The sequence below is a fragment of the Lithobates pipiens genome, unplaced genomic scaffold, assembly GCF_037356315.1.
Source record: "Lithobates pipiens isolate NorthernLeopardFrog02 unplaced genomic scaffold, aLitPip1_a1.2 Scaffold_16, whole genome shotgun sequence".
NCBI classification, from domain to species: domain Eukaryota; kingdom Metazoa; phylum Chordata; class Amphibia; order Anura; family Ranidae; genus Lithobates; species Lithobates pipiens.
The window spans coordinates 160,932,778-160,956,326 of record NW_027507748.1 but is presented as its reverse complement, the minus strand read 5'-3'; the positions used below and the strand labels follow the sequence as shown (position 1 = coordinate 160,956,326).

The following is a 23,549-nucleotide window of genomic DNA, read 5'->3' as shown; positions in this document are numbered from 1 at the left end:
AGCTACTGAACCTACCAAGGAAAAATGTTTTTTAACAGGAATTCCATTTTTTATCGGTTGGATCCCTAAGCATTTGATCGTTGCCAACAGGACAAGTCAAAATTTTATTCACAGAGGATATAGCGGCGTCAATTGCCGGTATAACCCACATTCTTTGTCAATTTTTTCTTCATAGGATATAGTGTTTAAAACTTTTTAGGAGGGAAAAAATGTTTATCTAGGTGATCCCACTCAGAATAAATAAGCTTTTCCAGCAAGAGATGAACAGGAAAAGCATGCGCAGCTTGAGGAGGCTTCAGTGAACCCAAACAAGACATGGGCTTTTCAATCGACTCAGTTACGGGTAACTTAAATGTGGAGTGGACCATTTCAGTAGGAGATTGCACCAGTAAATTCTCAGCCTGTGAAGCTGAAGAGGGTGCTTCCCCACTTGATTGCTCAGAAGAGCAGTCATCGGTCTCATTCCCGGTCCTCTGAGGGGGATTCGTCTCCCCTTTCCCAGAGTTCCTCTGTTTGAGGGTCCTAGATGGTAGAAGGGGACCTAATGTGTTTTGTTCCACTTTGTGAAGATGTGATTAAGGCCATTAATCTTTCCTCTAATCCACTTATGATTGAGGAAAAAAACTCCTGAGTAATATATATACAGGGGCTGAAATGCCAGAAGTAGTTGCAGCCCCTGACAGCTCACTCTAAACAGCCTCCCTAGGTCCTTCAGGGGGAGATGGCGTTGCAGGGCGGGGGGGTCCTCCGAGCCTGAGGGAGATCCCTTTGAGCCCCTATTTTCCAGGGTATTTGTACCTCCCCTCCTGCCCATAGTGTTAAGCCCAAATGCAGAGCTACTACCAGAAATGCACCCACTGCTGAGCAAAATAGTCCAACAACTGCCGGAGCTATCAAGGCTCAGTGCGATGCTAAGTAAATGTTGCAGCGGAATGCCTGTGTCACCCACACTCACATGCCATCCATCTGCTCTGTGTCCCTCCTTGAGCTGTGTGTACTGATAAAAAAGTGCACCTTTTTATAGCCTTGTATAGCCCATGTTGTGGGTGTTGAACCACGCCAACGTCGCACTAATGCTCCACGCCCTCCTCGTCTTTTTAAAAAATAAAATAAGACTGCTTTTCCCATGTGAGCCTAGGGCTCCGATGCCAACCCAATCGCACATGGTGGGGAGGCTGGGGCGGAGAGAGGAGGGCCGGTGGATGAAGAGCCAGCGTAATGGCGGTGGTGGCGAGAGGCGATGCTGCATACCATCGACTAACACATGGCCTCTAGCCTGAAGGAAGCTGTGGGGGGACATTTCTGGAAAGCCCCCGGTGGCGACTTTACTTAAAGGAGGAAACCCACAAGAATTAGAAAAATTCCTTAGGAATTTCCCTTACCTTATCCAGCTGTGCAGGGTTCTGTGGTAAAACGGACCCAATCTTCCCCACTCACGGTGGGGTCCATTAAAAAAACCTTCAGGAGCCCGGGCCCCTTGTTATCGGGGGGATCCTGGGCCTGTAAAGCACCCCACCAGGAAAATATGGCTGAAAAAAACAAATACTGGATCCGGGGTCCAGCTTTCTAAAAAGAGAAGCGTTACAGGCAAAACCTAGTTTTTTTCGGACACAAGGCCCGGGTACCATTCAATTCGGCCTGGAAAAGGCACTTTGAATGGATCCGGTTGCATCCCCAGCAAGGATTTCCCCAGTGGAGCTCAGCACAACACATCTTTACTTGTGACCAACACCTTTTGATGCTGGCGAAAAAACTGAGTTACTCCCAATAAGGGGAGGGGTTATATAGGGGGCTAAACATCCTGTCTAGGGTGTGCCAGTGTCCATCACCTAGTGGTGCCTATATAACCCATTCAGTAAATACTGTGGTGCTGTGTCCCGTGATTTACGAAAAAGAACAAATGCACATAGAGGATTGGTAAGCTGCCAACTCACCACTAGACATATAGTGGGTAAAATCTAAACAAAACAATAGTGTGGCGCTCAATGGGGAACAAATTAAACATATACTGATCAAAAGGTGAACAACTAATCTGACTTTAAAGTGCTAATATTTGAATAAAAAATGTGTGAAATAAAGCATCAAAAAATTATTCAAAGTGAGTGTTCAAAACTAATAAGTGAACATCCTGTAACAGTCCATCTTGAGAAACAAATAAACATTTTGTAAGAGTCTTTCTTGTGCTGTTCAAGGTGATAAGACTTGATCTTAACAGTGCAAATGATGAGATTGCCACGCTTACCAGAAATGGTGGACACGCCTACCATATGGCACGTGGGTCAAATAGGCAGTCGTGAGGGAGTATTTTCAATGGGATCCACCACAAGGGGAACGACGATTCGTGAATAAGCTCCACCTAGCAAGGTGTTCCAGCATCAGAAAACGAATTCCAAAGTATACGGTGAATTACATCAAATGTTGCAATGATCCATGATATTGTGCAAAAACAAAAAAAACAAATGACCTCACATAGTGTAACTCTGTATGGTATATTTAAGCAATGAAAAGGAGGTTTACGCTCATAGCAAATCCAATAAAACAAGCTTGTATTTTAAAAGGCAACGACACCATGAGTGCCTCCACCCCAAGGACAATAACTTGTTTACAACTTTGGCTAAATTAACTCTAATTCACCCCATTTTGTGTACTGTCTTTATAGGTTTTTCACCATACAGTTCTCTATATGTATATATTCATATATTCGTTACATAAATAAATATGCGCTATTGTATATACAGTGGATATTTAAAGTCTACACACTTATGTTAAAATGTCAGGTTTCTGTAATGTAAAAAATAAAATGAAACAAAGATAAATTATTTCAGAACTTTTTCCACCTTTTATGTGACCTATAAACTACAACTTAGTTGAATAACAAACTGAAATATTTTAGATGGAGGGAAGTAAAGATAAAAAAATGGTTGCAATCATTGAAGCACTCTTTGATTTTATTACAGCACTCAGTCTTTTTGGGTATGAGTCTATCAGCATGGCACATCTTGACTTGGCAATATTTGCCCACTCTTCTTTGCAAAAACACTCCAAATCTGTCATATTGAGAGGGGAACTCCTGTGCACAGCCCTCTTCAGATCACCCCACAGATTTTCAATCAGATTCAGGTCTGGGATCTGGCTGGGCCATTCCAGAACTTTAATCTTCTGGTAAAGCCATTCCTTTGTTGATTTGGATGTATGCTTTGGGTCGTTGTCATGCTGAAAGATGAAATTCCTCTTTAGGTTCAGCTTTCTAGCAGAAGCCTGAAGGTTTTGTGCCAATATTGACTGGTATTTGGAACTGTTGATAATTCCCTCTACCTTGACTAAGGCCCCTGTTCCATCTGAAGAAAAACACCCCCAAAGCATGTTGCTACCACCACCATTCTTCACTGTGGTATGGTGTTATTTTGGTGATGTGCAGTGTTTTTGCGCCAAACATATATCTTGGAATTGTGGCCAAAAAGTTTAGCCTTGGTTTTATCCGACCATAACACATTTTCCCACATGCTTTTGGGAGACTTCAGATGAGTTTTTGCAAAATTTAGCCGGGCTTGGATGTTTGTCTTCATAAGAAAAGGCTTCAGTCTTGCCACTCTACCCCATTGCCCAGATATATGAAGAATACTGGAGATTGTTGTCACATGTACCACACAGCCAGTATTTGCCAGACATTCCTGCAGCTCCTTTAACATTGCTTTAGGAGAACATTGATCAAGCTTGCAGTGTATGCTTCTGGATCAGCATTGTCAATAACTGAAATTGTATATTGGCAGGAAGCTTATAACATTTTATTATAAGGGAAAGGGAGGGGGTGGTTACCTGTTCTCCTGTATAGTTGAAAAGTTCCTAACATATACAGTCCTTGTTATTGCATTTGTAATAAAAAAAAATACAAAAAAAGTAAAAAAAGCAAGGTTAGTTTTGAATAAGCTCAGTAAAAGTGTTTTTATTTCACGCATAATACTTTTATAAACACTGCGTTTCTCCTCAGTGTAACAAAATAATGTTGAATTTGTAAAACTACTTCACACTGAATTTTTTTTCCCGGTCATTCAGAAAATTAAAAAAAAAATTGGGCACGCATGGGGTTTCCCCGTGCATGAGCGAAGATGGATAGCACAGAACTGACAAAACGACCCCATCTTTGCACACACATAGGAGATGCACATGCACAGGTGTTTCCGAAGGGCTCTGAAAGGGCCTGCTAGCCAAAAGGAGCCATTTGGCATATCTGTAGACATCATAATGGGGGAAAAGTGGCACAGAGTCATGAAGAACAAGAGCTGAAATTCCCCTTTAAAGCAGGGGTCCCCAACACCTGGGGCCGCAGACCATTGGCAGTCTGTGGCCTGTTGCTGACTGGACCGACTAACTGCTTACCACCTGCTGTGCGGCTATGCCTGTGTCTCCTCTCCCCGCTCCTCCTCCCACCTGGCTGACTTTGTCATACAATTAGCAGGGCAGGGGTTGGGAGGAGCTGCAGATCAGAACAGAGGACACAGCAGAGGACACAGACTGATCACAGCCTCTGCCCTGCTAAATGGTGCCCAGTGCACCTGCTGCTGCAGGGGCACTGTGATGGAGGAGGTTGTGATTGCTAGAGGCACTGTAATATCAAGGGCATCATAGCCCCTCTTTATATCAATGCCCCCGCTACAGTGTAATGGCCTTTACAGTGCAGTCCCCTTTACATTACAGCCCCCCCCCCATATCAGTGTCCCCTTTATATCACAGCCCCCATTTACAGTGCAGTTCCCTTTACATTACAGTGCCCCCTTTACAGTGCAGTCCCCTTTACATCACAACTTCCCCCTCTTTAGTGAGATGGCTACAACGTGGACCTGCATTGCCGGGACGGCGTCTGTTGACACCGTCCTGTGCACGAGTGGCCTGCGCGCCCCTTGCGAGTCTATGAGACTCGCTGGATCATAGATCCCGACCCCTTACCACGTGATCAGCTGTCAGCCAATGACAGCTGTTCATGTGATGTCAACACAGCCGGTAATCGGCTATTTTTTTCTCCTCGCGCTGATAGTGCGAGGGGGAAAGAAAATCTGTCCTCAGTCACCCCAAAAGGTGGATAGCCATTTCATCTATTATTGGGTCATCTCTCTGTCTACTCTGGTACCCATGAGAAGTTACAAGTTTTGCCAGCTGTTTTTTTTTTCGTGTGGATTTACATCAATAAACTCGTGTGACTCACTAGGTATATACCTAACTGGGTCCATTACATCTGGTAAGCCTCCTGTCAAGTGGTGGTGGATTTATGCAAAGTATTCACTGAAGTCACTATAACTTCTCAAGATATTGCACTTTATCACCATATTGTTTCACTTATGGACTCTTAACACGTTCACCTTGGTGGATATACGTATATCAATTTTTTTTGGATATAGTGTTGTCTAAAACATAGAATCATTAATAGTGTTAATTTATGCAGAGTTTTTTTCACTATTAAAGTTGATTATATTATTTACACTGGTAAAAGATTATATAGATATTGTCATAATCTAAGCGCTGCACCTTTTTTATTATTTCACCATTTTGTTTGTTGCAGTAAGTCTGCGGTGCTGGCAGCTATTATTTATTTGTTGTTTGTGGATAGCGCGGTTTTTTTCTCACTTTATATACAGGCTGGACTGTCACTCGGTCCATGTCCAGACCGAGGTCCGCCAGTTAGTGACACCTGCTTTAAGGTAAGATATTGGCTACATAGAGAGTGCATCACTTTCAGTTGGTTTGCCTATATATGCTATACCTTTCTCCTATTCTATCTTGTGTAGTTTTTTTTTATATACATGTTCTATAAAAGTGTCATCTGTTTTCTCTCAGGTATTAAAGAAGGTAGAAGAAAAAATGAAAGAAATATTGCACAACAGTATCACACAAGTTAAGCGGTAAGTGTTTTTTTTCTATGTTGCTTTCTTTTGTGTAGTGCATTTCTAAGGTCAGGATTTCACAGCCATCTTGAAGCGGATTTCCACCCAAAAGTGGAACTTCCGCTTTAAGCACTCCTTGCCCCCTGACATGCCACAATTGGCATGTCATTTTTTTGGGGAGGGAGTGTGTACCTTCTTTTTAGTGGGACTTACGGTCCCACTTCCTCCTTCCTCTTCTTGGCCGCCTTGGCGACCTTATATTAATTTTGGCTACAAAGAATACATTGGGGCTTATTTTCAGGGGATGTCTTATTTGTTCCCTGTCTTTCCTCCCCCTCTCCCTCCCTTTCAGCTCAGGAGTCAGCATCTCTGTGATACCAAAAATAAACCCTAGTTAAAGTCCTTGTAAAATCATGTAATCCGCTCTAATTCCTTATTTACAGCGCTGCTGGGCGCTCACATGACCTGCTGGAGCTCTTCTTCCCCACTCCGAGCATTGCTGAGGGAGATTCCAGGATCCCCATTGATGTCAGCTGGAAGAAGGGGTCCGGCGGGTCACATGAGTACCCAGTTGAGCTGCAAGGTCCCTTTCACACTACCGCAACTTCAAGGCATTCAGGTGAAAGATGTAACACGACTATGTCAGAAGAAAAAAAAAAAAATCAAAAACAGCATCAATGAGTTGGAAAAAGGATCACCCCTAAAAATTACTTGCAAACTCAGTCTGGTGTAGCTAATCACCTTGTCAATGGCACACAAAGCCATTTGACTTTCTGTGATCAACTGTGGTCATATTTATTAGCTCAGTGTGAAAAGAGCTTTCCTGGAGCATTCAATCCCTGGTAGTGCAACCGAAGCAAACAATCAACTGTGGGTGGCAAGGCACTGTCAAAAGATCTCCGGGATAAAGTTGTGGACAGGCAGAAGTTAGAAGATGGATCCAAAAAAAAAAATCTAAGGCTTTATCAATGCCTAGAAGCACAGCAAAGTCTATTATTAAGAAGTGGAAGGTATTTGATACAACACAGACCCTCCCTGGTCAGGACATCACTCCAAACTGGATGAATGAGCCAGGAGGAAACTGGTTAGAGAGGCTACCAAGAGGCCTACAGCAATTTTGAAGCAGTTGCAGGAAATTATGACAAAGTGGTGGTTGTGTGCATTTGACAACAATATCACAAATTCACCACAAATGTGGCTTGTATGGGAGGGTTGCAAGAAAAAGACACTCTTCAAAAAAGGCCACATTCAGTGAGCTTTGCCAAAACGCAACTTGACAATTCCGAGGCCACATGAAAAAAGGTGTTGTGGTCAGATGAGACTGAAATTTAATTATTTGGTCTCAACACCAAACAGGATGTCTGGCAGAAATCCAATACAGCTCACCATCCAAATACAATCATTCCTACAGTAAAGCATGGAGGTGGTAATGTCTTGTTATGGGGTTATTTCTCTGCAGCAGGGACTGGAGCACTTGTCAGGATAGAAGGAAAAATGGATGGGGCAAAATACCATCAAATTCTTGGGGAAAATACCATCAAATTCTTGGGGAAAATACCATCAAATTCTTGGGGAAAATCTGCTGCCCTCTGCCAGAAAGTTGTCAGTGGGAAGAAGGTTTACCTTCCAACATGACAATGACCCAAAGCACACAACAAAAATGACCACACAGTGGTTGAAGGAGAAAAAGGTGAATGTCCTTGCATGGCCTAGTCAGAGCTCAGACATAAACCTCATTGAAAATCTGCGGAATGACTTGAAGACTGCAGTCCACAAACGGTCACCATCAAATTTAACTGAATTTGAACAATTATGCCAAGAAAAGTGGGCAAATATTGCAAAGTCTAGATGTGCAAAGTTAGTTGAGACATATCCCAACAGACTAAAGACTGTAATTAAAAGGAATACTGACACACAATACTGCAAATACTTTCCAACTCGGTAATAGTTTTTATTTTTTTTCTGACATGTTGGTGTTATATCTTTCACTTGGATGTTATAATTTGAGTAAATACAGCTGCATAAAACCAAGACTGTATCTGTCTTAATTTCAGGCAGCAAAGCGACAAAATGTGATTATTATAAAGAGGGGGTGATTCTTTTCTATACCCACTGTAGTAAGTGTAATGATTGCACACTATTTTAGCCATTTAATGTACAATTGTATCTTTCTATATGGTGAATGTTATGAGCTAGCAACCTCTAGTGGTGAAAAGTGAATATTTCTAAACAGAACATTTGTATTGCCTTACAGTTAGGCAGAACTTTTACAACCATCAGTTTATCTTCTGTTCATTGACATACATAGCTTCTCTACTGAGATCATTTGTTTTTAAAGCCAAGATACTTGATAATTGTAATATACTGATTTATTTTTTATTTTTTTGTTTTTTGAAGTGGTGGCTAATTTGGCTTGCATTTTAGCAAGCATTGCACTATTGCATTCTTATGACATATTGTGAAATCTGATATATACCTTTTTTATTCTTAATGCATTATTTTATGTTTTGTATATCTTTAAGACCATTAGTGAGATAAGGTGTAACTGACATGATATCTAACGCTACTTTTCTCTGTTAATGAAATACATTTGATACTGTATGCAAGGCTTGTGAGATAAAGTTATTTAAAGCTGAGTTCAGGCCTTACCTTCAGGCTTGCACATTTATACGGGACCCTCCTTTAGTAAAATTACTTACTCTGATTTCACTGATTTGTACTGTGAACTTCCCACATTGTTTATTAGAAGCTGCAACATGTCAGCTAAAACCAGCCTCCTTTCTGCTTGGGAAGATGCCCAGCATCATCTCCTTCTTCTTCTCTCCTCCGCTTTATGCTCCTTGGTTTGCGCCTTTCATTCACAGGACTTGAGTTATTGTATTAAAGGAGGCTCAGCATCACATGTGGGTGTTACCTAGGGCAACACGCATGCAAATGCACTTTAATGCCCTGTACACACGATCGGACTTTCCGACGGAAAATGTGCAATCAGACTATTTGGCGGAAATTCCGATCGTGTGTGGGCTCCATCTGACCTTTTCTGTCGGAATTTCCATAGTTTGAGAGCTGGATCTAAAATTTTCCGACAACAAAATCCGATCGTTTAAATTCTGAACGTGTGTATACAGTTCCGACGCACGAAGTGCCACGCATGCTAAGAATAAATTATGAGACGAAAGCTATTGGCTACTGGCCTCTTTATAGTCCCGTCATACGTGTTATACGTCACCGCGTTGTGAACGATCAGATTTTCCGACAACTTTGTGCGACCGCGTGTATGCAAGACAAGTTTGGGCCAAAATCCATCGAAAAAAATCAGACAGATTTTGTCATCGGAATGTTCAACCGTGTGTATGAGGCATAAGAATGGCCACTACTCCAGGCTGGCAACCACCCAGGAAGGCATTTTAGTATTTACATAACTCTTCCCAAGAGCCAGCTCACTGCTTGCATCATGGCTGACTTCTTGAAAGTGAATACTGTGGGGACGTTTTCAGGAAGCTATGTACAGCACCCTGCTAGTCCCTCCCATCAGACATGATCTGCCTGTATTGCTTAACCACTTGACCTCTGGAAGATTTATCCCCCTTCATGACCAGGCCATTTTTTGCGACACGGCACTTTGTTATTTTAACTGACAACTGCGTGGTTATGCAAAGCTGAAACCAAAAAAAATTTGTAAATTTTTACCCACAAATAGAGCTTTCTTTTGGTGGTATTTGATCCCCACTGCGTTTTTACATTTTTGTGCTGGAAACAAAAAAAAGACTGATAATTTTGAAAGAAAACAAACAATATTTTTTACTTTCTGCTTTAAAACATATCCAAAAAAAATAAAAAATCTAATTTCTTTATAAATTTAGGCCACATATTTTTGGTAAATAATTAGGTTGCACAAAAGTTATAGCGTCTACAAACTACGGGATATAAACTTTTTTTATTTATTTTTATACTAGTAATGGTGGCAATCAGTGACTTATAGCAGGATTGCAATATTGCGGTGGACAATTGGACACTGACACTTTTGACACTTTGTGGGAACTAGTCACACCAATACAGTGATCAGTGCTATAAATATGTACTGTCACTGTACTAATGACAGTGGCTGCGAAGGTGTTAAACATTTAGGGTGCTCAAAGGGTTAACTGTGTGCTTAACCAGTGTTTTTGTGTAAACTGTGTGCTGCTTTTACTAAGCGAAGTGATGGTTTTAATCCACTTTGCAGGGACACACATTCCATCACTTTCCTACTGTCAGAACAGAGCTCTGCCTTGTTTACATAGGCAGAGCCCTGTTCTGTGTCTCTGGCCGACAATCGGTGGGTCCCCAGGGACATCCCATTGCCCGGCACCCGCAGATCGGCTTCTGCTGTGAGTAATCATCATGCGCGTGCCCCCCCCCCCCCGAGGTGGAAGAGTGTGTGTGTGTGTGCACACACTCCCTGTAGCATTATATCTGCTATAGGGTATTCCTTGAGTGGATAGAGAACAGAGACCCAATGATTACTTTACAGTGTCTAAAAATATATCTAATGAAAATAGAATAATTTTTATAAAAAAAATGTAATTGGTATATTGATGAGGGAGAAAGAATGAACCAGGGAAGACAAATAAGCAGATTAAACTTTAGCTGGTAGTTGTATTGTTACTGCAGTTACCTACAGATGTGTTCACATAATCTTGACAGTGTGCTTTATCATCCAGTCTCCTGTAAAAGGTACAACTGTGTTTTGTTACAGTTAATCCAGACTTTGTTTTCCAGCTGCCCGTTTCATGTACACTTCATTTGTGGACCGCCTTCCTGCAATGTACTGTGGACGGGTGACCCGCACAGGCAAAACGGCATACCCGTCACTGCCTACTTCCAGGTGCGCCTCTGGCAGTACCCACTGTGATTGTACACAGCTGGAGCCTATTGGCAAACCCCGGTCAATGATTCATGGCCAGGAACTGATTGGTTGTGTGCAATCACAGCCCACAGCTCTGTGTTGACCAGAGCCCTGTGCAGAGGGAACGCACGCTCTGTTTCTCCTCCCTGAAAATGCAGCACACGTTACACGTATTACAAATAGGCACACATTAACCCTTTGATCACCCTAGATGTTAACCCATTTCCAACCAATGTCATTAGTACAGTGACAGTGTATAGTATTGTCACCGATCACTGTAATATTGTCACTGGTTATGTCAGTGTCAGTTCCCCCCAATGTCAGTTTGTATTAGATTGCCCACTGCACAATATCGTGGTCCCAATTATAATTTGCTGATCACTGCTACTCTAGTATATACAGTATCTCACAAAAGTGAGTACTCCCCTTACATTTTTGTAAATATTTAATTCTATCTTTCATGTGACGACACTGATGAAATGACACTTTGCTACAATGTAAAGTAGTGAGTGTAAAGCTTGTATAACAGTGTACATTTGCTGTCCCCTCAAAATAACTCAACACACAGCCATTAATGTCTAAACTGCTGGCAACTAAAGTGAGTACACCCCTAAGTGAAAATATCAATTGGGCCCAAAGCGTCAATATTTTGTGTGGCCACCATTATTTTCCAACACTGCCTTAACCCCCTTGGGCATGGAGTTCACCAGAGCTTTGCAGGTTGCCACTGGAGTCCTCTTCCACTCCTCCATGACGACATCACAGAGCAGGTGGATGCTAGAGACCTTGCGCTCCTCCACCTTCTGTTTGAGGATGCCCCACAGATGCTCAATAGGGTTTAGGTATGAAGACATGTTTGGTGGCACAAGAAATCCTAGGGGGTGTTTTTCAAAGTGATTTCTTAAACCAATAAACCAACAACACTATATAAAGAATAACCCTGAAATGGTGATTCCATTTGCACAGTAGTCCAGTATAGTCAGGCAAAACCGCTGACGTATTGCTTAAAACTGTGTATTTTGTCCAAAACTCACTGTTTTAAAAGCCGTGATGTCAGCAGTTTGTTCTGAAAGTTTCTCAGTCCCCAGGATCCAGGAGGAGGTGTCTCAGAAGTGGCAATGTCACTTCCTATTAATGCTTGTCACTGATCACTGAGACTACATGTCCCAAAATGCCCTGGGATATAGAGTCTGTGTGGGCAGGACTATGGGCATACATGCAAGGAATCTCTGTGCTACACAGTGTCTCCGCCCACCAATATCAATGTGCCCTATTTTGCTCTTGTTTTATGACAGTTCATTTTACATTGTTACCCCACAGTGTTAAGCCAGGTATACACTGTCAGCTCTGGTTGGAGCCGCTGTCCTAACCATGTGAGGTTAGTACAGCGGTCTCCCTCCGCTGAGCTGTTGTGTTCTCATAGGGGAAAACGGCCACCCCTCCCCAACTTTTCTAGCACTAGTTTTTGCACATACCTTTGTTGTGGTTCACAAATGTAGAATGTAGGGCTTTTTTTTTTTTTTTTTGAACCAGCAAATGTCTCCCAACATTTGGCCCGTGTGTACGGGGCTTAAGCAGGAAGCTGATGTTATAAGGCTCGCTTTCTCTGAGCCATGCACATCCTGATCTGCCAGTGAAGTGTCTGTCTCACAGAAAGTGGGACAGACCAGGACTGCAGTGGCCAAAGCATCCAATATGACACCGCACAGGGGATAGATCAGACTGAGAGCCCGAGTCTCCTGGGTCCACCCACCGCATCGAGTAGAAGTGTGATTACTTGTCCCCTGCCTCTACTAAAAAAAAACTACAGAGGATTGTACAAGACTGGTAGCTGAGAAAATAGTGGGCATATCAGCCACCGGTCTTGGGACCAAGATATGAGGGAAACAGAGGGCTCTTCACTGAAGGAAGAAGGCTGGATATCTGACAGACAACTGTGCATTATAAGAGCAACTGATTATTTAAAGGTATGGAAGCACCTTTACAAATATGTAATACATTTTCTGCCCAGAGTTCTGCTTGAAGTAATTTCTAATATTTAAAGCAAACCCATCCATCCATGCCTCCATGCATTAACTCACTGGGAAATCAGTTTGAAAAACACCCCTAGCCTTTGTTTTTATTTTACTAAAATAACAAACATGTCATACTTGCCTGTTCTGTGCAATGGTTTTGCACAGAGCAACCCCGGTCCTCCTTTTCTGAGGTCCCCCATTGGTGCTTCAGGCCCCTCTTCGGCGAGTGTCCCCAGGAAAAGCCACATTCCCTTTGCAGGCTCGTTCCCGAGCCACCCAGTCGGCGCTTATTGACACAGAACAGGCGATTCGGCTCAGCTCCTCGCTCCTTCGTCACGGCATTTGATTGACAGCAGCGGGGGTCAATTGCTGCTGCTGCTAATGTATAAATAGAAAGAGAGAGCGCATCGGCTCCTAGTGCAACACCCTTTATTGGATAAAGATAAAAATAGCAAAGTATCACCAAACACTCACATTGTATTCATGTGAACAAGTGCGTCTGTTTGGGCTGTAGTGGCTCTCCCGAGTTCAGTATTCCAGGCTGGGTCCAGGGCAAGCTGACAGTCTCTGTTCCCGATATATCAGCCTGTGGGCGCTGACAAGCTGCACGTGAGCTGCCCGCTCACAGCGAGGTTCCTAAAAGGGCAGGGAGTCTCCATATGGATACATGTGCACGCGATCCTCAAGCAAAAAAATGCCCTGAATTTGGGAGAGCCACTACAGCCCAACACAGACGTGCTTGTTTACATGAATACTATGTGAGTGTTTAGTGATACTTTGCTACTTTTTATTTTTATCCAATAAACGGTGCTGCACTAGGAGCCGGTGCGCATTATCTTTCTATTTATATCTTTGCAGTTATCAGTCTTCCCGCTGGTTGATGGAGCGGCACGGCATACTATCACACTCCACACTGAGTTAACTCCTTCATTTGAACATTCAAGACATGTATAGTTCACCTTGATCGTTTGAAGAGCAGACTCTCTATACAAAAACCTTTTCTGTGGAATTTCTATACACACTTTTTGTGGAAATCTTATCAAGATTCATTTTTATTTTTACTCTTATAGACTCTTTGGACTCTAGTGCTATGGTGGTATTTTTTGTTTAAATTTTGCTCCTTATAACAATCCGAGTAGGAGAGACAGCAGGGAGAGATGCTGCTCTTGTGCACATTGCTGGATCAGATCGGGCTCTGGTAAGAATAAGGGGGAGGGCTCCTGCAGCACAGATGGTTTATGATTGTAAAGCCTCTCTTTTTTTTCAATAAAAATAACAAACCTGTTATACTTACCTCCTCTGTTGCAGTGAATTTGCACATATGAATCTGGATTTTCCTCTTCTCGGGTTCCTCTTCTGTGTTCCTTGCCCCTCCCTCCTGTCGAGTTCCCCCACAGCAAGAAGCTTGCTATGAGGACACTCAAGCTTAGTCACAGCTCCCTGTGTTTATTCAGACACGGTGCTGCGGCCCGGCCCCACCCCTCTCTCTACTAATTGGCTGAATGACTTTGACAGCAGCGGCGTCATTGGCTGCCAATCAGGAGGGAGAGTCTCAGACAGCCAAGACATTTGTGGACATCGCTGGGCAGAGATGGGGCTCAGGTAAGTATTAGGGGGTGCTGGGGTGGCTGCTGCACACAGAACGTTTTTTATCTTCATGTATTGAGATAAAAAAACCTTGAGGCTTTAGAACCACTTTAGCTCAGGCATGCAGGCAGTAGGGTATGCTTAGTTTAGAAAGACCCTCCTCCCTATCTGAAGACTCCTGGGATGTATGACAACATTTGCCCAGGCCTGGAAACCAGGAAGTAACTGAAGAAATGTAAAAAAAAAGTTAAATCAAGTTAAAACAATTAATATATTATACATAAGGTGAATCTAAAGGATTTTTTTTAAAATAACAAACATGTTATACTTACCTGCTCGGTGCAATGGTTTGCACAGACCAGCTCCAATCCTGTTCCTTTTGGCATCCCCACCACCGGTCCTGGCTCCTCCCACCTGTCAAGTGCCCCAATAGCGAGCCTCTTTCTATGGGTCAGCTTGCTCCCAAGCGACGGTCTGTGTGTCCATTCATAGACTAGCGTGACTCGGACCCGCCCCTCCTCATTGGCTCACTGGCTTGTGATTGGTGTGCACATCGCTGGATCAAGGTGTTGGGCTGGAGGGGGGGAGCTGCACCCAGAATGATTATTACCTTAATGCATTGAGGTAAAAAAAACCTTGAACCTTTAGAACAGCCTTTCTCAACCTTTTCAACACAGAGGAACCCTTGAAATAGTTCTCTGGTCTCGGGAACCCCTGCTAAAAATGAGAAATCTACAACTTATGATACATTAATGTGATGGTCAGTGGGAAGAATGGTCCTTACATTTTTGGCCATTGGTAAGAATTACCTCCTTACAGATAGCTAAAAAGATCGATGGTGTGAGTGGGAAGTTATCTCAGTGGCAGAAATTGCCCAATGCTGAAGGAACCCCTAGCAACCTCTGGAGGAACCCTAGGGTTCCACGGAAACCCTGGTTGAGAATCACTGCTTTAGAATCTATTTATAATTACCAGAAGCATAAGGATTAAAAATAGTCAACGATGATTGAAAGAGTGAAGTTCCACTTTAAATGTACCTACTAGAACTGGATTTGAGCTATACCAGTGCATTGAGTGTGACCTCCCTAAACGGACCTGCATAGACACAGAGGTAATCATCACAGATAAGTACCCAAGGTTGTGCACACTACTTATTTGGTCACCTACAACCTCTTCAGTTGTAAGTTACTACACCGTTATCATCTATAACCTTTTTAAACCTATTACTCTGTTTACAATACTACACCAGAAAGGTTCTCCTGCCTTTTCTTTGTTGATTTCTCTGTATGCTTTTCATCTCCGTTTCACACACTGACAGCTAACAAGATTCAAGTTTTCAGATTTATAGGTTACTGTTGTAGAAATTCATTAGGTATTAATTATTGGGCTCAGAAAAACTTTCAGATTAATTGCAACAGTGCTGGTTACTACACTAATTAAAAGTTGGGGAGCTGGAGAAAAGCATTTTGAATGCACCAAGTGTACAATTTATACCTCTGTGCTCCACTTTAATGTAAATGAATATTAATTGGCTAACCGTGTGCCACGGCAGATGGGATGTGTGGGAATTTCTCAGCCCGAGGTACCAACTGTTTTCATCTGTACATCAGTCACAGAATATATTGGCTCTAAAGTTCATATAGCTTAGACTTCTTTGAATATATGCAGCAATTATTTTAGGTAATTTTTAACAAAATGTGTTTACAAAGTCTCAAGGTAAATGATTTCCACTGGATTATTTCTGTTATATAGGACATTTAAATGAGAACGATTTGCTGCTCTTGGTTTATTTTTTTAAGTTGTTACAAACTTTTGTCTCCCTTGAGTTGTAGAACACCCACGCTTGTGTTTTAGCAGCACCATACGGCTGCCAATTAACATTTTATGTGGTAGGAATCCCATTTAACGTCTGTAGTTTTTGACTATAGATAGTTAATATCTCCCTGGGGAAGGTGTTTTTCTCCCATCCATATGTCTAGAGTTTGGAATTCTTTACAGTTCTGTAGATGCTAGTGAAAGCCATAGCATATTTAGATGGAAAGCAGAAAGTAACATCCAAATGTAAAACCGTTGCTCCATTATTTTTTAGCACATGTACCCATATAACAAAAGAGGTTTGTGTCTAATGCAGGGGTCTTTCTAAACAAAGGCCTGGTTTACCTCCCTTCAGACTTTAAGGGGGCAGACTGTCACCATCAGGAGTACAAAATGTCCCAGCATCAGTGGGAGTAAGCAATCCCCCATCATTGTTGTCATTGGAGGGAGCTGTCCCACGTCATTGGTGTCATTAGGAGGAACTGTGCCCCATCATTGGTGTCGTTAGGCCCCATTGTTGGTGTCAGATGTCATTGGGAGGAATTGGGCTCCATCGTTGGTGTCGTTGGGCCCCATCGCTGGTGTCATTGGGAGGAATTAGGCCCCATCATTGGTGTCTTAGGCCCCATTGTTGGTGTCATTTGGAGGAACTGTGTCCCATCCTTGGTGCCTCTGGAATGAATTGTGTCCTTCATTGGTGTCAGTGAATAGGATATCACCCCAAGGGCTGGATAAAAACAAGGAAGAGACCACATCTGGCCCCTGGACTGCAGTTTGGAGACCACTGGTCTGGGGAGTATTTCCTTAAGAAAGGTGGCAAGACTTTTGTTTCCTCATGTCCAGAGCCTCTGGCAGGAACACTGAGCAGCAATCAGCACATAGCTGCTGCTCCAGGTAATTTCAAACCCAGGACTCCACTTGTACTGTTCAGAAGGGTGCCAGCACAGCTTCAAACTATGTAGCAAAAACTTCAAAATCCAGACAGCTGTACAACTAAGAATCATGGATGGATTTTCAATCCTGGATCATTTTCATAAAAACAGTCAAAATCCACATGCAGGGGAGAGAGAGGGGTTTCTAACACGTTTCACACTGTTAGTGCTTTCTCAGAACCTCAGGTTATGTTTTTATGAAAACGATGCTTGTTGGAATAATATTTGTGGAATATCCTAGGTGTGCAGCCATCCACTTAGGTCCACCTGAGTAGAAACATCACCAAACCTCACTTGTTTTCTATCCAATCTGCTAGCACTGTTCTAACAGGCAAACAAATTGGAGGCACCGAAGACTGCAGCAAGGCTTAAAACTGAAGTTAAAAGTGATTGTAAAATCTATTTTTTTTTTTTTCTGTTAAAATAACAAACATGTTATATTAACCTGTTCTGTGCAGTGGTTTTGCACAGAGCATCCCAGATCCTCCGATTCTCAGGTCCCTGGCTAGAGCTCCTGGCCCCTCCCTCCTGTTGAGTGCCCCCACAGCAAGCAGCTTGCAATGGGGGCACCTGATCCAAGCCGCAGTTCGGTCCTGCCCCCTCTCTCTCCTCATTGGCTAACTGAGTTTGATTGTTTCAGCCAGTCAGAAAGGAAAGTCCCAGACGGCTGCGGCACACATGAACATCGCTGGATAGCAATGGGGCTCCGGTAAGTATTAGAGGGGCTGCTGCACACAGAAGGTTTGATATCTTCTACCTTTACAATCTTTTTAACATGCTTATATTTTGCCTGGCACTTTCCCTCGTCGACATGCTAGTGCAATTTTTAAACAAAACCTTTCTAGTTTTGTTATATGTCTTATCCACTTCAGCCCCGAAAGGATTTATCCCCTTCCTGGCCAGGCCAGTTTTTGCGATACAGCACTACATGGCTTAAACTGACAATTGCGACAAACAGACCTTTCTTTTCGTGGTATTTAATCACCTCTGCCGTTTTTATTTTTTCAGCTATAAACAAAAAAGGAGCGACAATTTTGAAAAAAAACCCAATATTTTTTACTTTTTGCTATAATAAATGTCGCAAATAAAAAAAAATGTCTTTCTCAGTTTAGGCTGATATATATATTCTTCTACATATTTTTGGTAAAACAAAATTGGAATAGGCGTATATTGATTGGTTTGCGTGACAGTTATAGCGTCTACAAAATAGGGAATAGATTTGTGGTCTTTTTTCTAATTTATTTATTTTCTACTAGTAATGGCGGCGATCTGCAATTTTTATCGTGACTGCAACATTGCAGCGGACAGTTCAGACACTTTTGACACCAGTGACTTTTTGGGACCAGTGACATTTATACAGCGAGCAGAGCTATAAATAGCCACTGATTACTGTATAAATGTGACTGGCAGGGAAGGGGTTAACACTAGGGGACGATCAAGGGGTTAAATCGATTCCCTCAGCGTGTTCTAACTGTGGGAGCGATGGGACCGATCGCTGTTCCTATATACTAGGAACACACGATCTGTCTCCTCTCCCCTGCCAGATTGTGTATGTGTGTAAACACACACACATCCACATTCTGGCTCAGTCAGGAGTGATCGCCGGTGCCCTGTGCCTGCCAGGCACGTGCATTGGCTTTTCAGTGACACAGCGGCCCACTATACCCCTTAAACCATCCGCTGTGCAACTACGGCGATTCGCGCAGGGGAGCCATTCTGCCGCCATCAAACAACGTAATCACTGTGTCGAAGTGCTTCTGTTTGCAATGCAGGCAGAACATTCATGCTCAGAGTGGGCCAGCATAGTTTTGTCCATTGCTTCCTGAAAACTTTGCAGCACCCCAAGAGCCCCCATCCCTGATGTAAGCAGTGATCTGGCTACTAGAGTTTTGCAAACCTCCAAAAGTGCCTCGATGGGTGGGTGTCATTCTGGCAGATTGGACATATCTAGCGGGGCTGCATTTGCATTGTTCTCAGGTGTTTCTGAGCTTCCATGAGTGAAAGAACTGGGAGCCAGGCATAGTTCGGCTGGGTAGGAAAAGACTAAATGAGGCTGGATGCCCTTCAGCCTGAAAATGAGGTGTCTGACTTGCTGCAGCTTCTAATACACACTGTAAGAAGCTCACAGATAAATGCAGTAAAATCAAAGTAAGACATTTTAGTACAGGAGAGGAGCCTGTACAAGATTAAATTTAAGGCTGGAATTTAGATTTAAATAGGCACTAACAATATCTACTGAAAGAATTAACCACTTCAGCTCCGGGAGGTTTACCCCCCTTCATGAACAGACTATTTTTTACGATGCGGTACTGCCTTACGTTAACTGATAATTGCACGGGTGTGCAACACTGTATCCAAAAAAAAGTATGTCATTTTTTTTCGCACAAATAGCTTTCTTTTGGAGGTATTTGACCAACTCTGCGTTTATTTTTTGCACTATATAGAAAAAAGACCAACACTTTTGAAAAAAAAACTATATTTTTTACTTTCTGCTATAAAACATTCCGAAAAAAAATTTAGGCCAATGTGTATTCTACGTATTTTTGGTAAAAAAAAATCCCAATGTGTATATTGATTGGTTTGCGCAAAAGTTACAACGTCTGCAAACTATGGTATATTTTTATTTATTTATTTTTACTAGTAATGTCGGCGATCAGCGACCTTATAGTGACACTGCGATATTGTGGATGACAAATCGGACACCTAATTGGTACTTAATAAAGAAATAAAAGGCAAAAAAATCCTGCTATGTCGATGGACTGTTAAAGTGGAAGTAAACTCCCCTATCGTTTTCAGCCAAGGAAGCTGCCATCTTTGCCTCTGTTTAATATTCAACTGCTATGGTGCTGCACATGTGATTCGTTATAATACCAGTCATTGGATGGTTTGATAGTTTGGCTGAGAGCACAGCCAATGTGCAGTTGGCATTCCCGGCATGCCTTTTTTTTTAACTGTTTAAATCGATGGGTTTACTTCCACTTTAAGCTGAAATAAACCTCTTCCCACGGATGGTACACATATATGCGCCCTCTTGGCGGGTGGACTTCAACACTGAGAGGCCGCATATATGCGACCCTATGTAAACTTTTCTGTACTGATATGATGTGCCCTTCGCACTGGTGGGGACCCGAAAGCTCCCTATGTATACTTGCGATCGGGAGCTTTCCAATTATGTGACCGCTGTGATAGGCAATCACAATAGTCACATGACCCAAATGCCTGCCCCCTCCTCTCGCCATTTAGAAGCTCTTAAAGGGCTGGGAGGCAGTGGTGGAAAGGAGTTAAATAATATCTTTGATTTTTCAGTTTAAATATGCTTTGAGCATAGTGTCCATCTTCCCTCCACAATTCTTCGACAGAATTATGTTTGCTGCTAAATTATACATATGCTTTAATTGTTAGAAGAACATTGTCATCTGCCAACTTTGACATGATTGTGCGGATTGTAATGGCTAGATGACTGCAACTCTTGTGGGATGTTCCTGATCTGCATTGGTCAGAACCTACCAAAAGTGGTCCAAGGAAAGAAAAAACGCAAACTGGCATAGGATGGCCTGTGTAGTCCAATAGAAGAGATACTGTAACTCAAAGCTCAAAAAAAGTTTATGCTGGTTCCAATAGAAAGGTGTCAGAACATTCAATGCATCCCAGTTTGTTGTGTGTATGGGGCAACTTAGATAAAGACTGGTCACAATGCCCATGCTGACCCGTATCCACAGCCAAAAGTACATGGGCACATGAGAATCAGAACTGGATCACAGGAGCTATGAAGGTAAGGGGGCTAGTCTGATAAAATCAAGAATTGTCTGAGGAACACAACGACTTTGGAGTTTTAACTTGACCTTCAAATTCTGCAGACCTCAATCCAATTGCGTATCTGTGGGTTGGGCTGGAAAAACAAGTCTGATCTATGTAGGCTCCACCTCATAACTTATAGGACTTAAAGGATCTGCAACTGATGGCTTGGTGTTGTGTACTTTCATAGGTCGAGTGTCATCCATGCCTCAAGGGGCTGTGGTGGGTGGTAATATTGTTATGGCTGATTAGTATAGGTGTCTGTTCAGATGTTAAGACACTTCCAGCTAAAACATTTTGGGTGATTCTTGTTGCCTGGGTTGGATTTTAATTCATATTTGTATTTGTACATGTTAATCCATTTTTTTTCCTCCTTAGATTGCCATCTGTTGTTCGTGGGGCAAAGGTTGACAGATACTGGCCCACAGCCGATGGGCGTCTGGTAGAATATGATATAGATGAAGTAGTTTACTGTAAAGACTCGCCTTATCAAAATATAAATATTCTTCACTCAAAGCAGTTTGGAAACATCCTCATACTCAATGGAGATGTCAGTAAGTAACACCGTTTTGTGGGTCCCTAACATATGCTAGACACATGCAAAGCTGGCATCTTATCTGTGCCTCTCATGTATTGTCCCTTGGCTATGGGGAAAGACTGCAACAATTGAACTTATTCTCTCTGGAGAAGAGACGCTTGAGATGGGATATTATTTCTTTGTACAAATACTGTACAGGTGACCCCACAATAGGGATAAAGCGTATTCTGTGCAAGGGAATTTAATAAGACTCGCGTCTATTCACTAAAATTAGAAGAGAAGCGGTTTAACCTTAAACTGTGTAGAGGATTTTTTATTGTAAGAGCGGTAAGGATGTGGAATTCTCTTCCACAAGCAGTGGTTTCAGTGGGGAGCATCGATAATTTCAAAAAACGATTAGATGGGCATCTAAACGACCACAACATTCAGGAATATACAATGTACTATTAACATAAAAGCACACACAGGTTTGACTTGATGGATTTGTGTCTTTTTTTTCAACCTTATCAACTATGTAACTATGTATTCAGGTGTTGGTACATAAAAATTGTGATTTCCTTACAGTGACCAATTGGATTCAGACACAGATACTATCATTTTCCCAACTTGTAGAAATCTGATTTGTGTGTTTAAGGAATTGTATTGATACTTAAGACACAATTGAGTTTTACGGCAGACCCAATATTGGCTACCATGCCTTATTTTTCTCCTAAGAGAATTTGGTGAAAGAAAGATTCTAGCTAGTTTCAGAACACTGCAACATTACAAAGATAAGTGTTAAGTTAAAATACAAAGTCCTCTGCAGCCCTTTCTTCTCTACATCCGTTCAAAGTGCTGAAATTTAAAGCTTGTCTGAAATTTTAGAAAAAAGGGGTTGGAGGGCCGAAGTTGCACTCTGAAGAGCTCAGTGAGGATAGCTCTGACTACTGAGGGAATGGACAACGCCCTCTGTGACGGACCGCCTGGCACCCAGCCATGGTCCCTTCGCCAAGATAAGGCTTCCACCACTCAGGAGCTGGGTATTCTAACTGAGAATTTCACCCAAGAACTAGACACTATGATGCACACTGGAACTGACTTTATTGTAAACTCGCACAGAAGATATACCATACAAAATCAGATAGGAGCTTGATCACATTATCTTAAACAATGCAAACTTTAATAGAGAAGTAATGCGCTTAGTGTATATTAAATGATTATATTGACAGCAGCACAATATTGTACACAGCAACATCCAAATTATTATATAAAAAATGTGTTGCACTGTCTTGTGAAATACAATTGGATATATAAATCAGAAATAAAATAAATATAACAAATGAATATATGAGACGCCAAAGTCCATAAAGTGATAATGTGCAAAGTCCTTGAATTCAGTGCAACACCCAGTGCTTAGAAGAGGCTAAAATGTCTTCTTACCAAATCCAAAGACCTATCAAGGTCTATATTTGCATCTGTGAGCTTTATTACCCCTCACATTAGGTGCAGGTCATCTTAGCTTGTCTAGCCTCCACGTGGGGGACCATTGGTGAAAATGAGCCAAAGATAATAACCACAGGATATCCACAGAAGCTGATCCAACCATTGATCATATTAAAAAACTCATTGCACAGCATCCAGTTTAAAAATGGGCGATTTATTAAAAATTTAGTTGCAACAAAACTGTAATCGCAGGCATTTGGAAATATATTCGTCCTAACACTCATGAGCGTCCCAACATCACCACTATTTCCTGCCCTGGCGACATACGTTTTGTCTGAATAGATGTTTTCTGTCAGGCAAATTTTAAACCGTGATATCATTCATTACATCTAACAGTACATCTAACGAACAGCTAACATAAACCGTAAGCTAATCAACAGATAGCAACTAACAGCTAACAGTGACCTAATAAACAGTCAGCTAATTAACAACTAGTCGCCTAGACAAGCCTAGGTGACTCAAGTCAGTGCCCACCCAGACAGTCCAACACCAGTATTCAAGAATACCCAGGGCTGTCCAAATCTCATTAACCAGCTTTCTTTTCATGTTCATCTTCTCAAAGAATTTGAAGTTGGCAGAGACCATCATGGCTTTGTTGACTGTTAGATGTGGTAATGTCAT

At 42.2% G+C, this 23,549-nt stretch overlaps 1 protein-coding gene across 1 annotated transcript in view; it reads left to right on the top strand.

Moving 5' to 3' along the window:
- The window catches only part of SMS (spermine synthase), a 294,657-nt gene that overhangs the window by 145,644 nt on the left and 125,464 nt on the right, over positions 1 to 23,549 (top strand). Inside the window, exons 4-5 of the mRNA XM_077480709.1 lie at positions 5,830 to 5,894; positions 21,287 to 21,462. Of these exons, the coding sequence (XP_077336835.1) occupies positions 5,830 to 5,894; positions 21,287 to 21,462 (241 nt within the window). The remainder of the gene's footprint in view (positions 1 to 5,829; positions 5,895 to 21,286; positions 21,463 to 23,549) is intronic.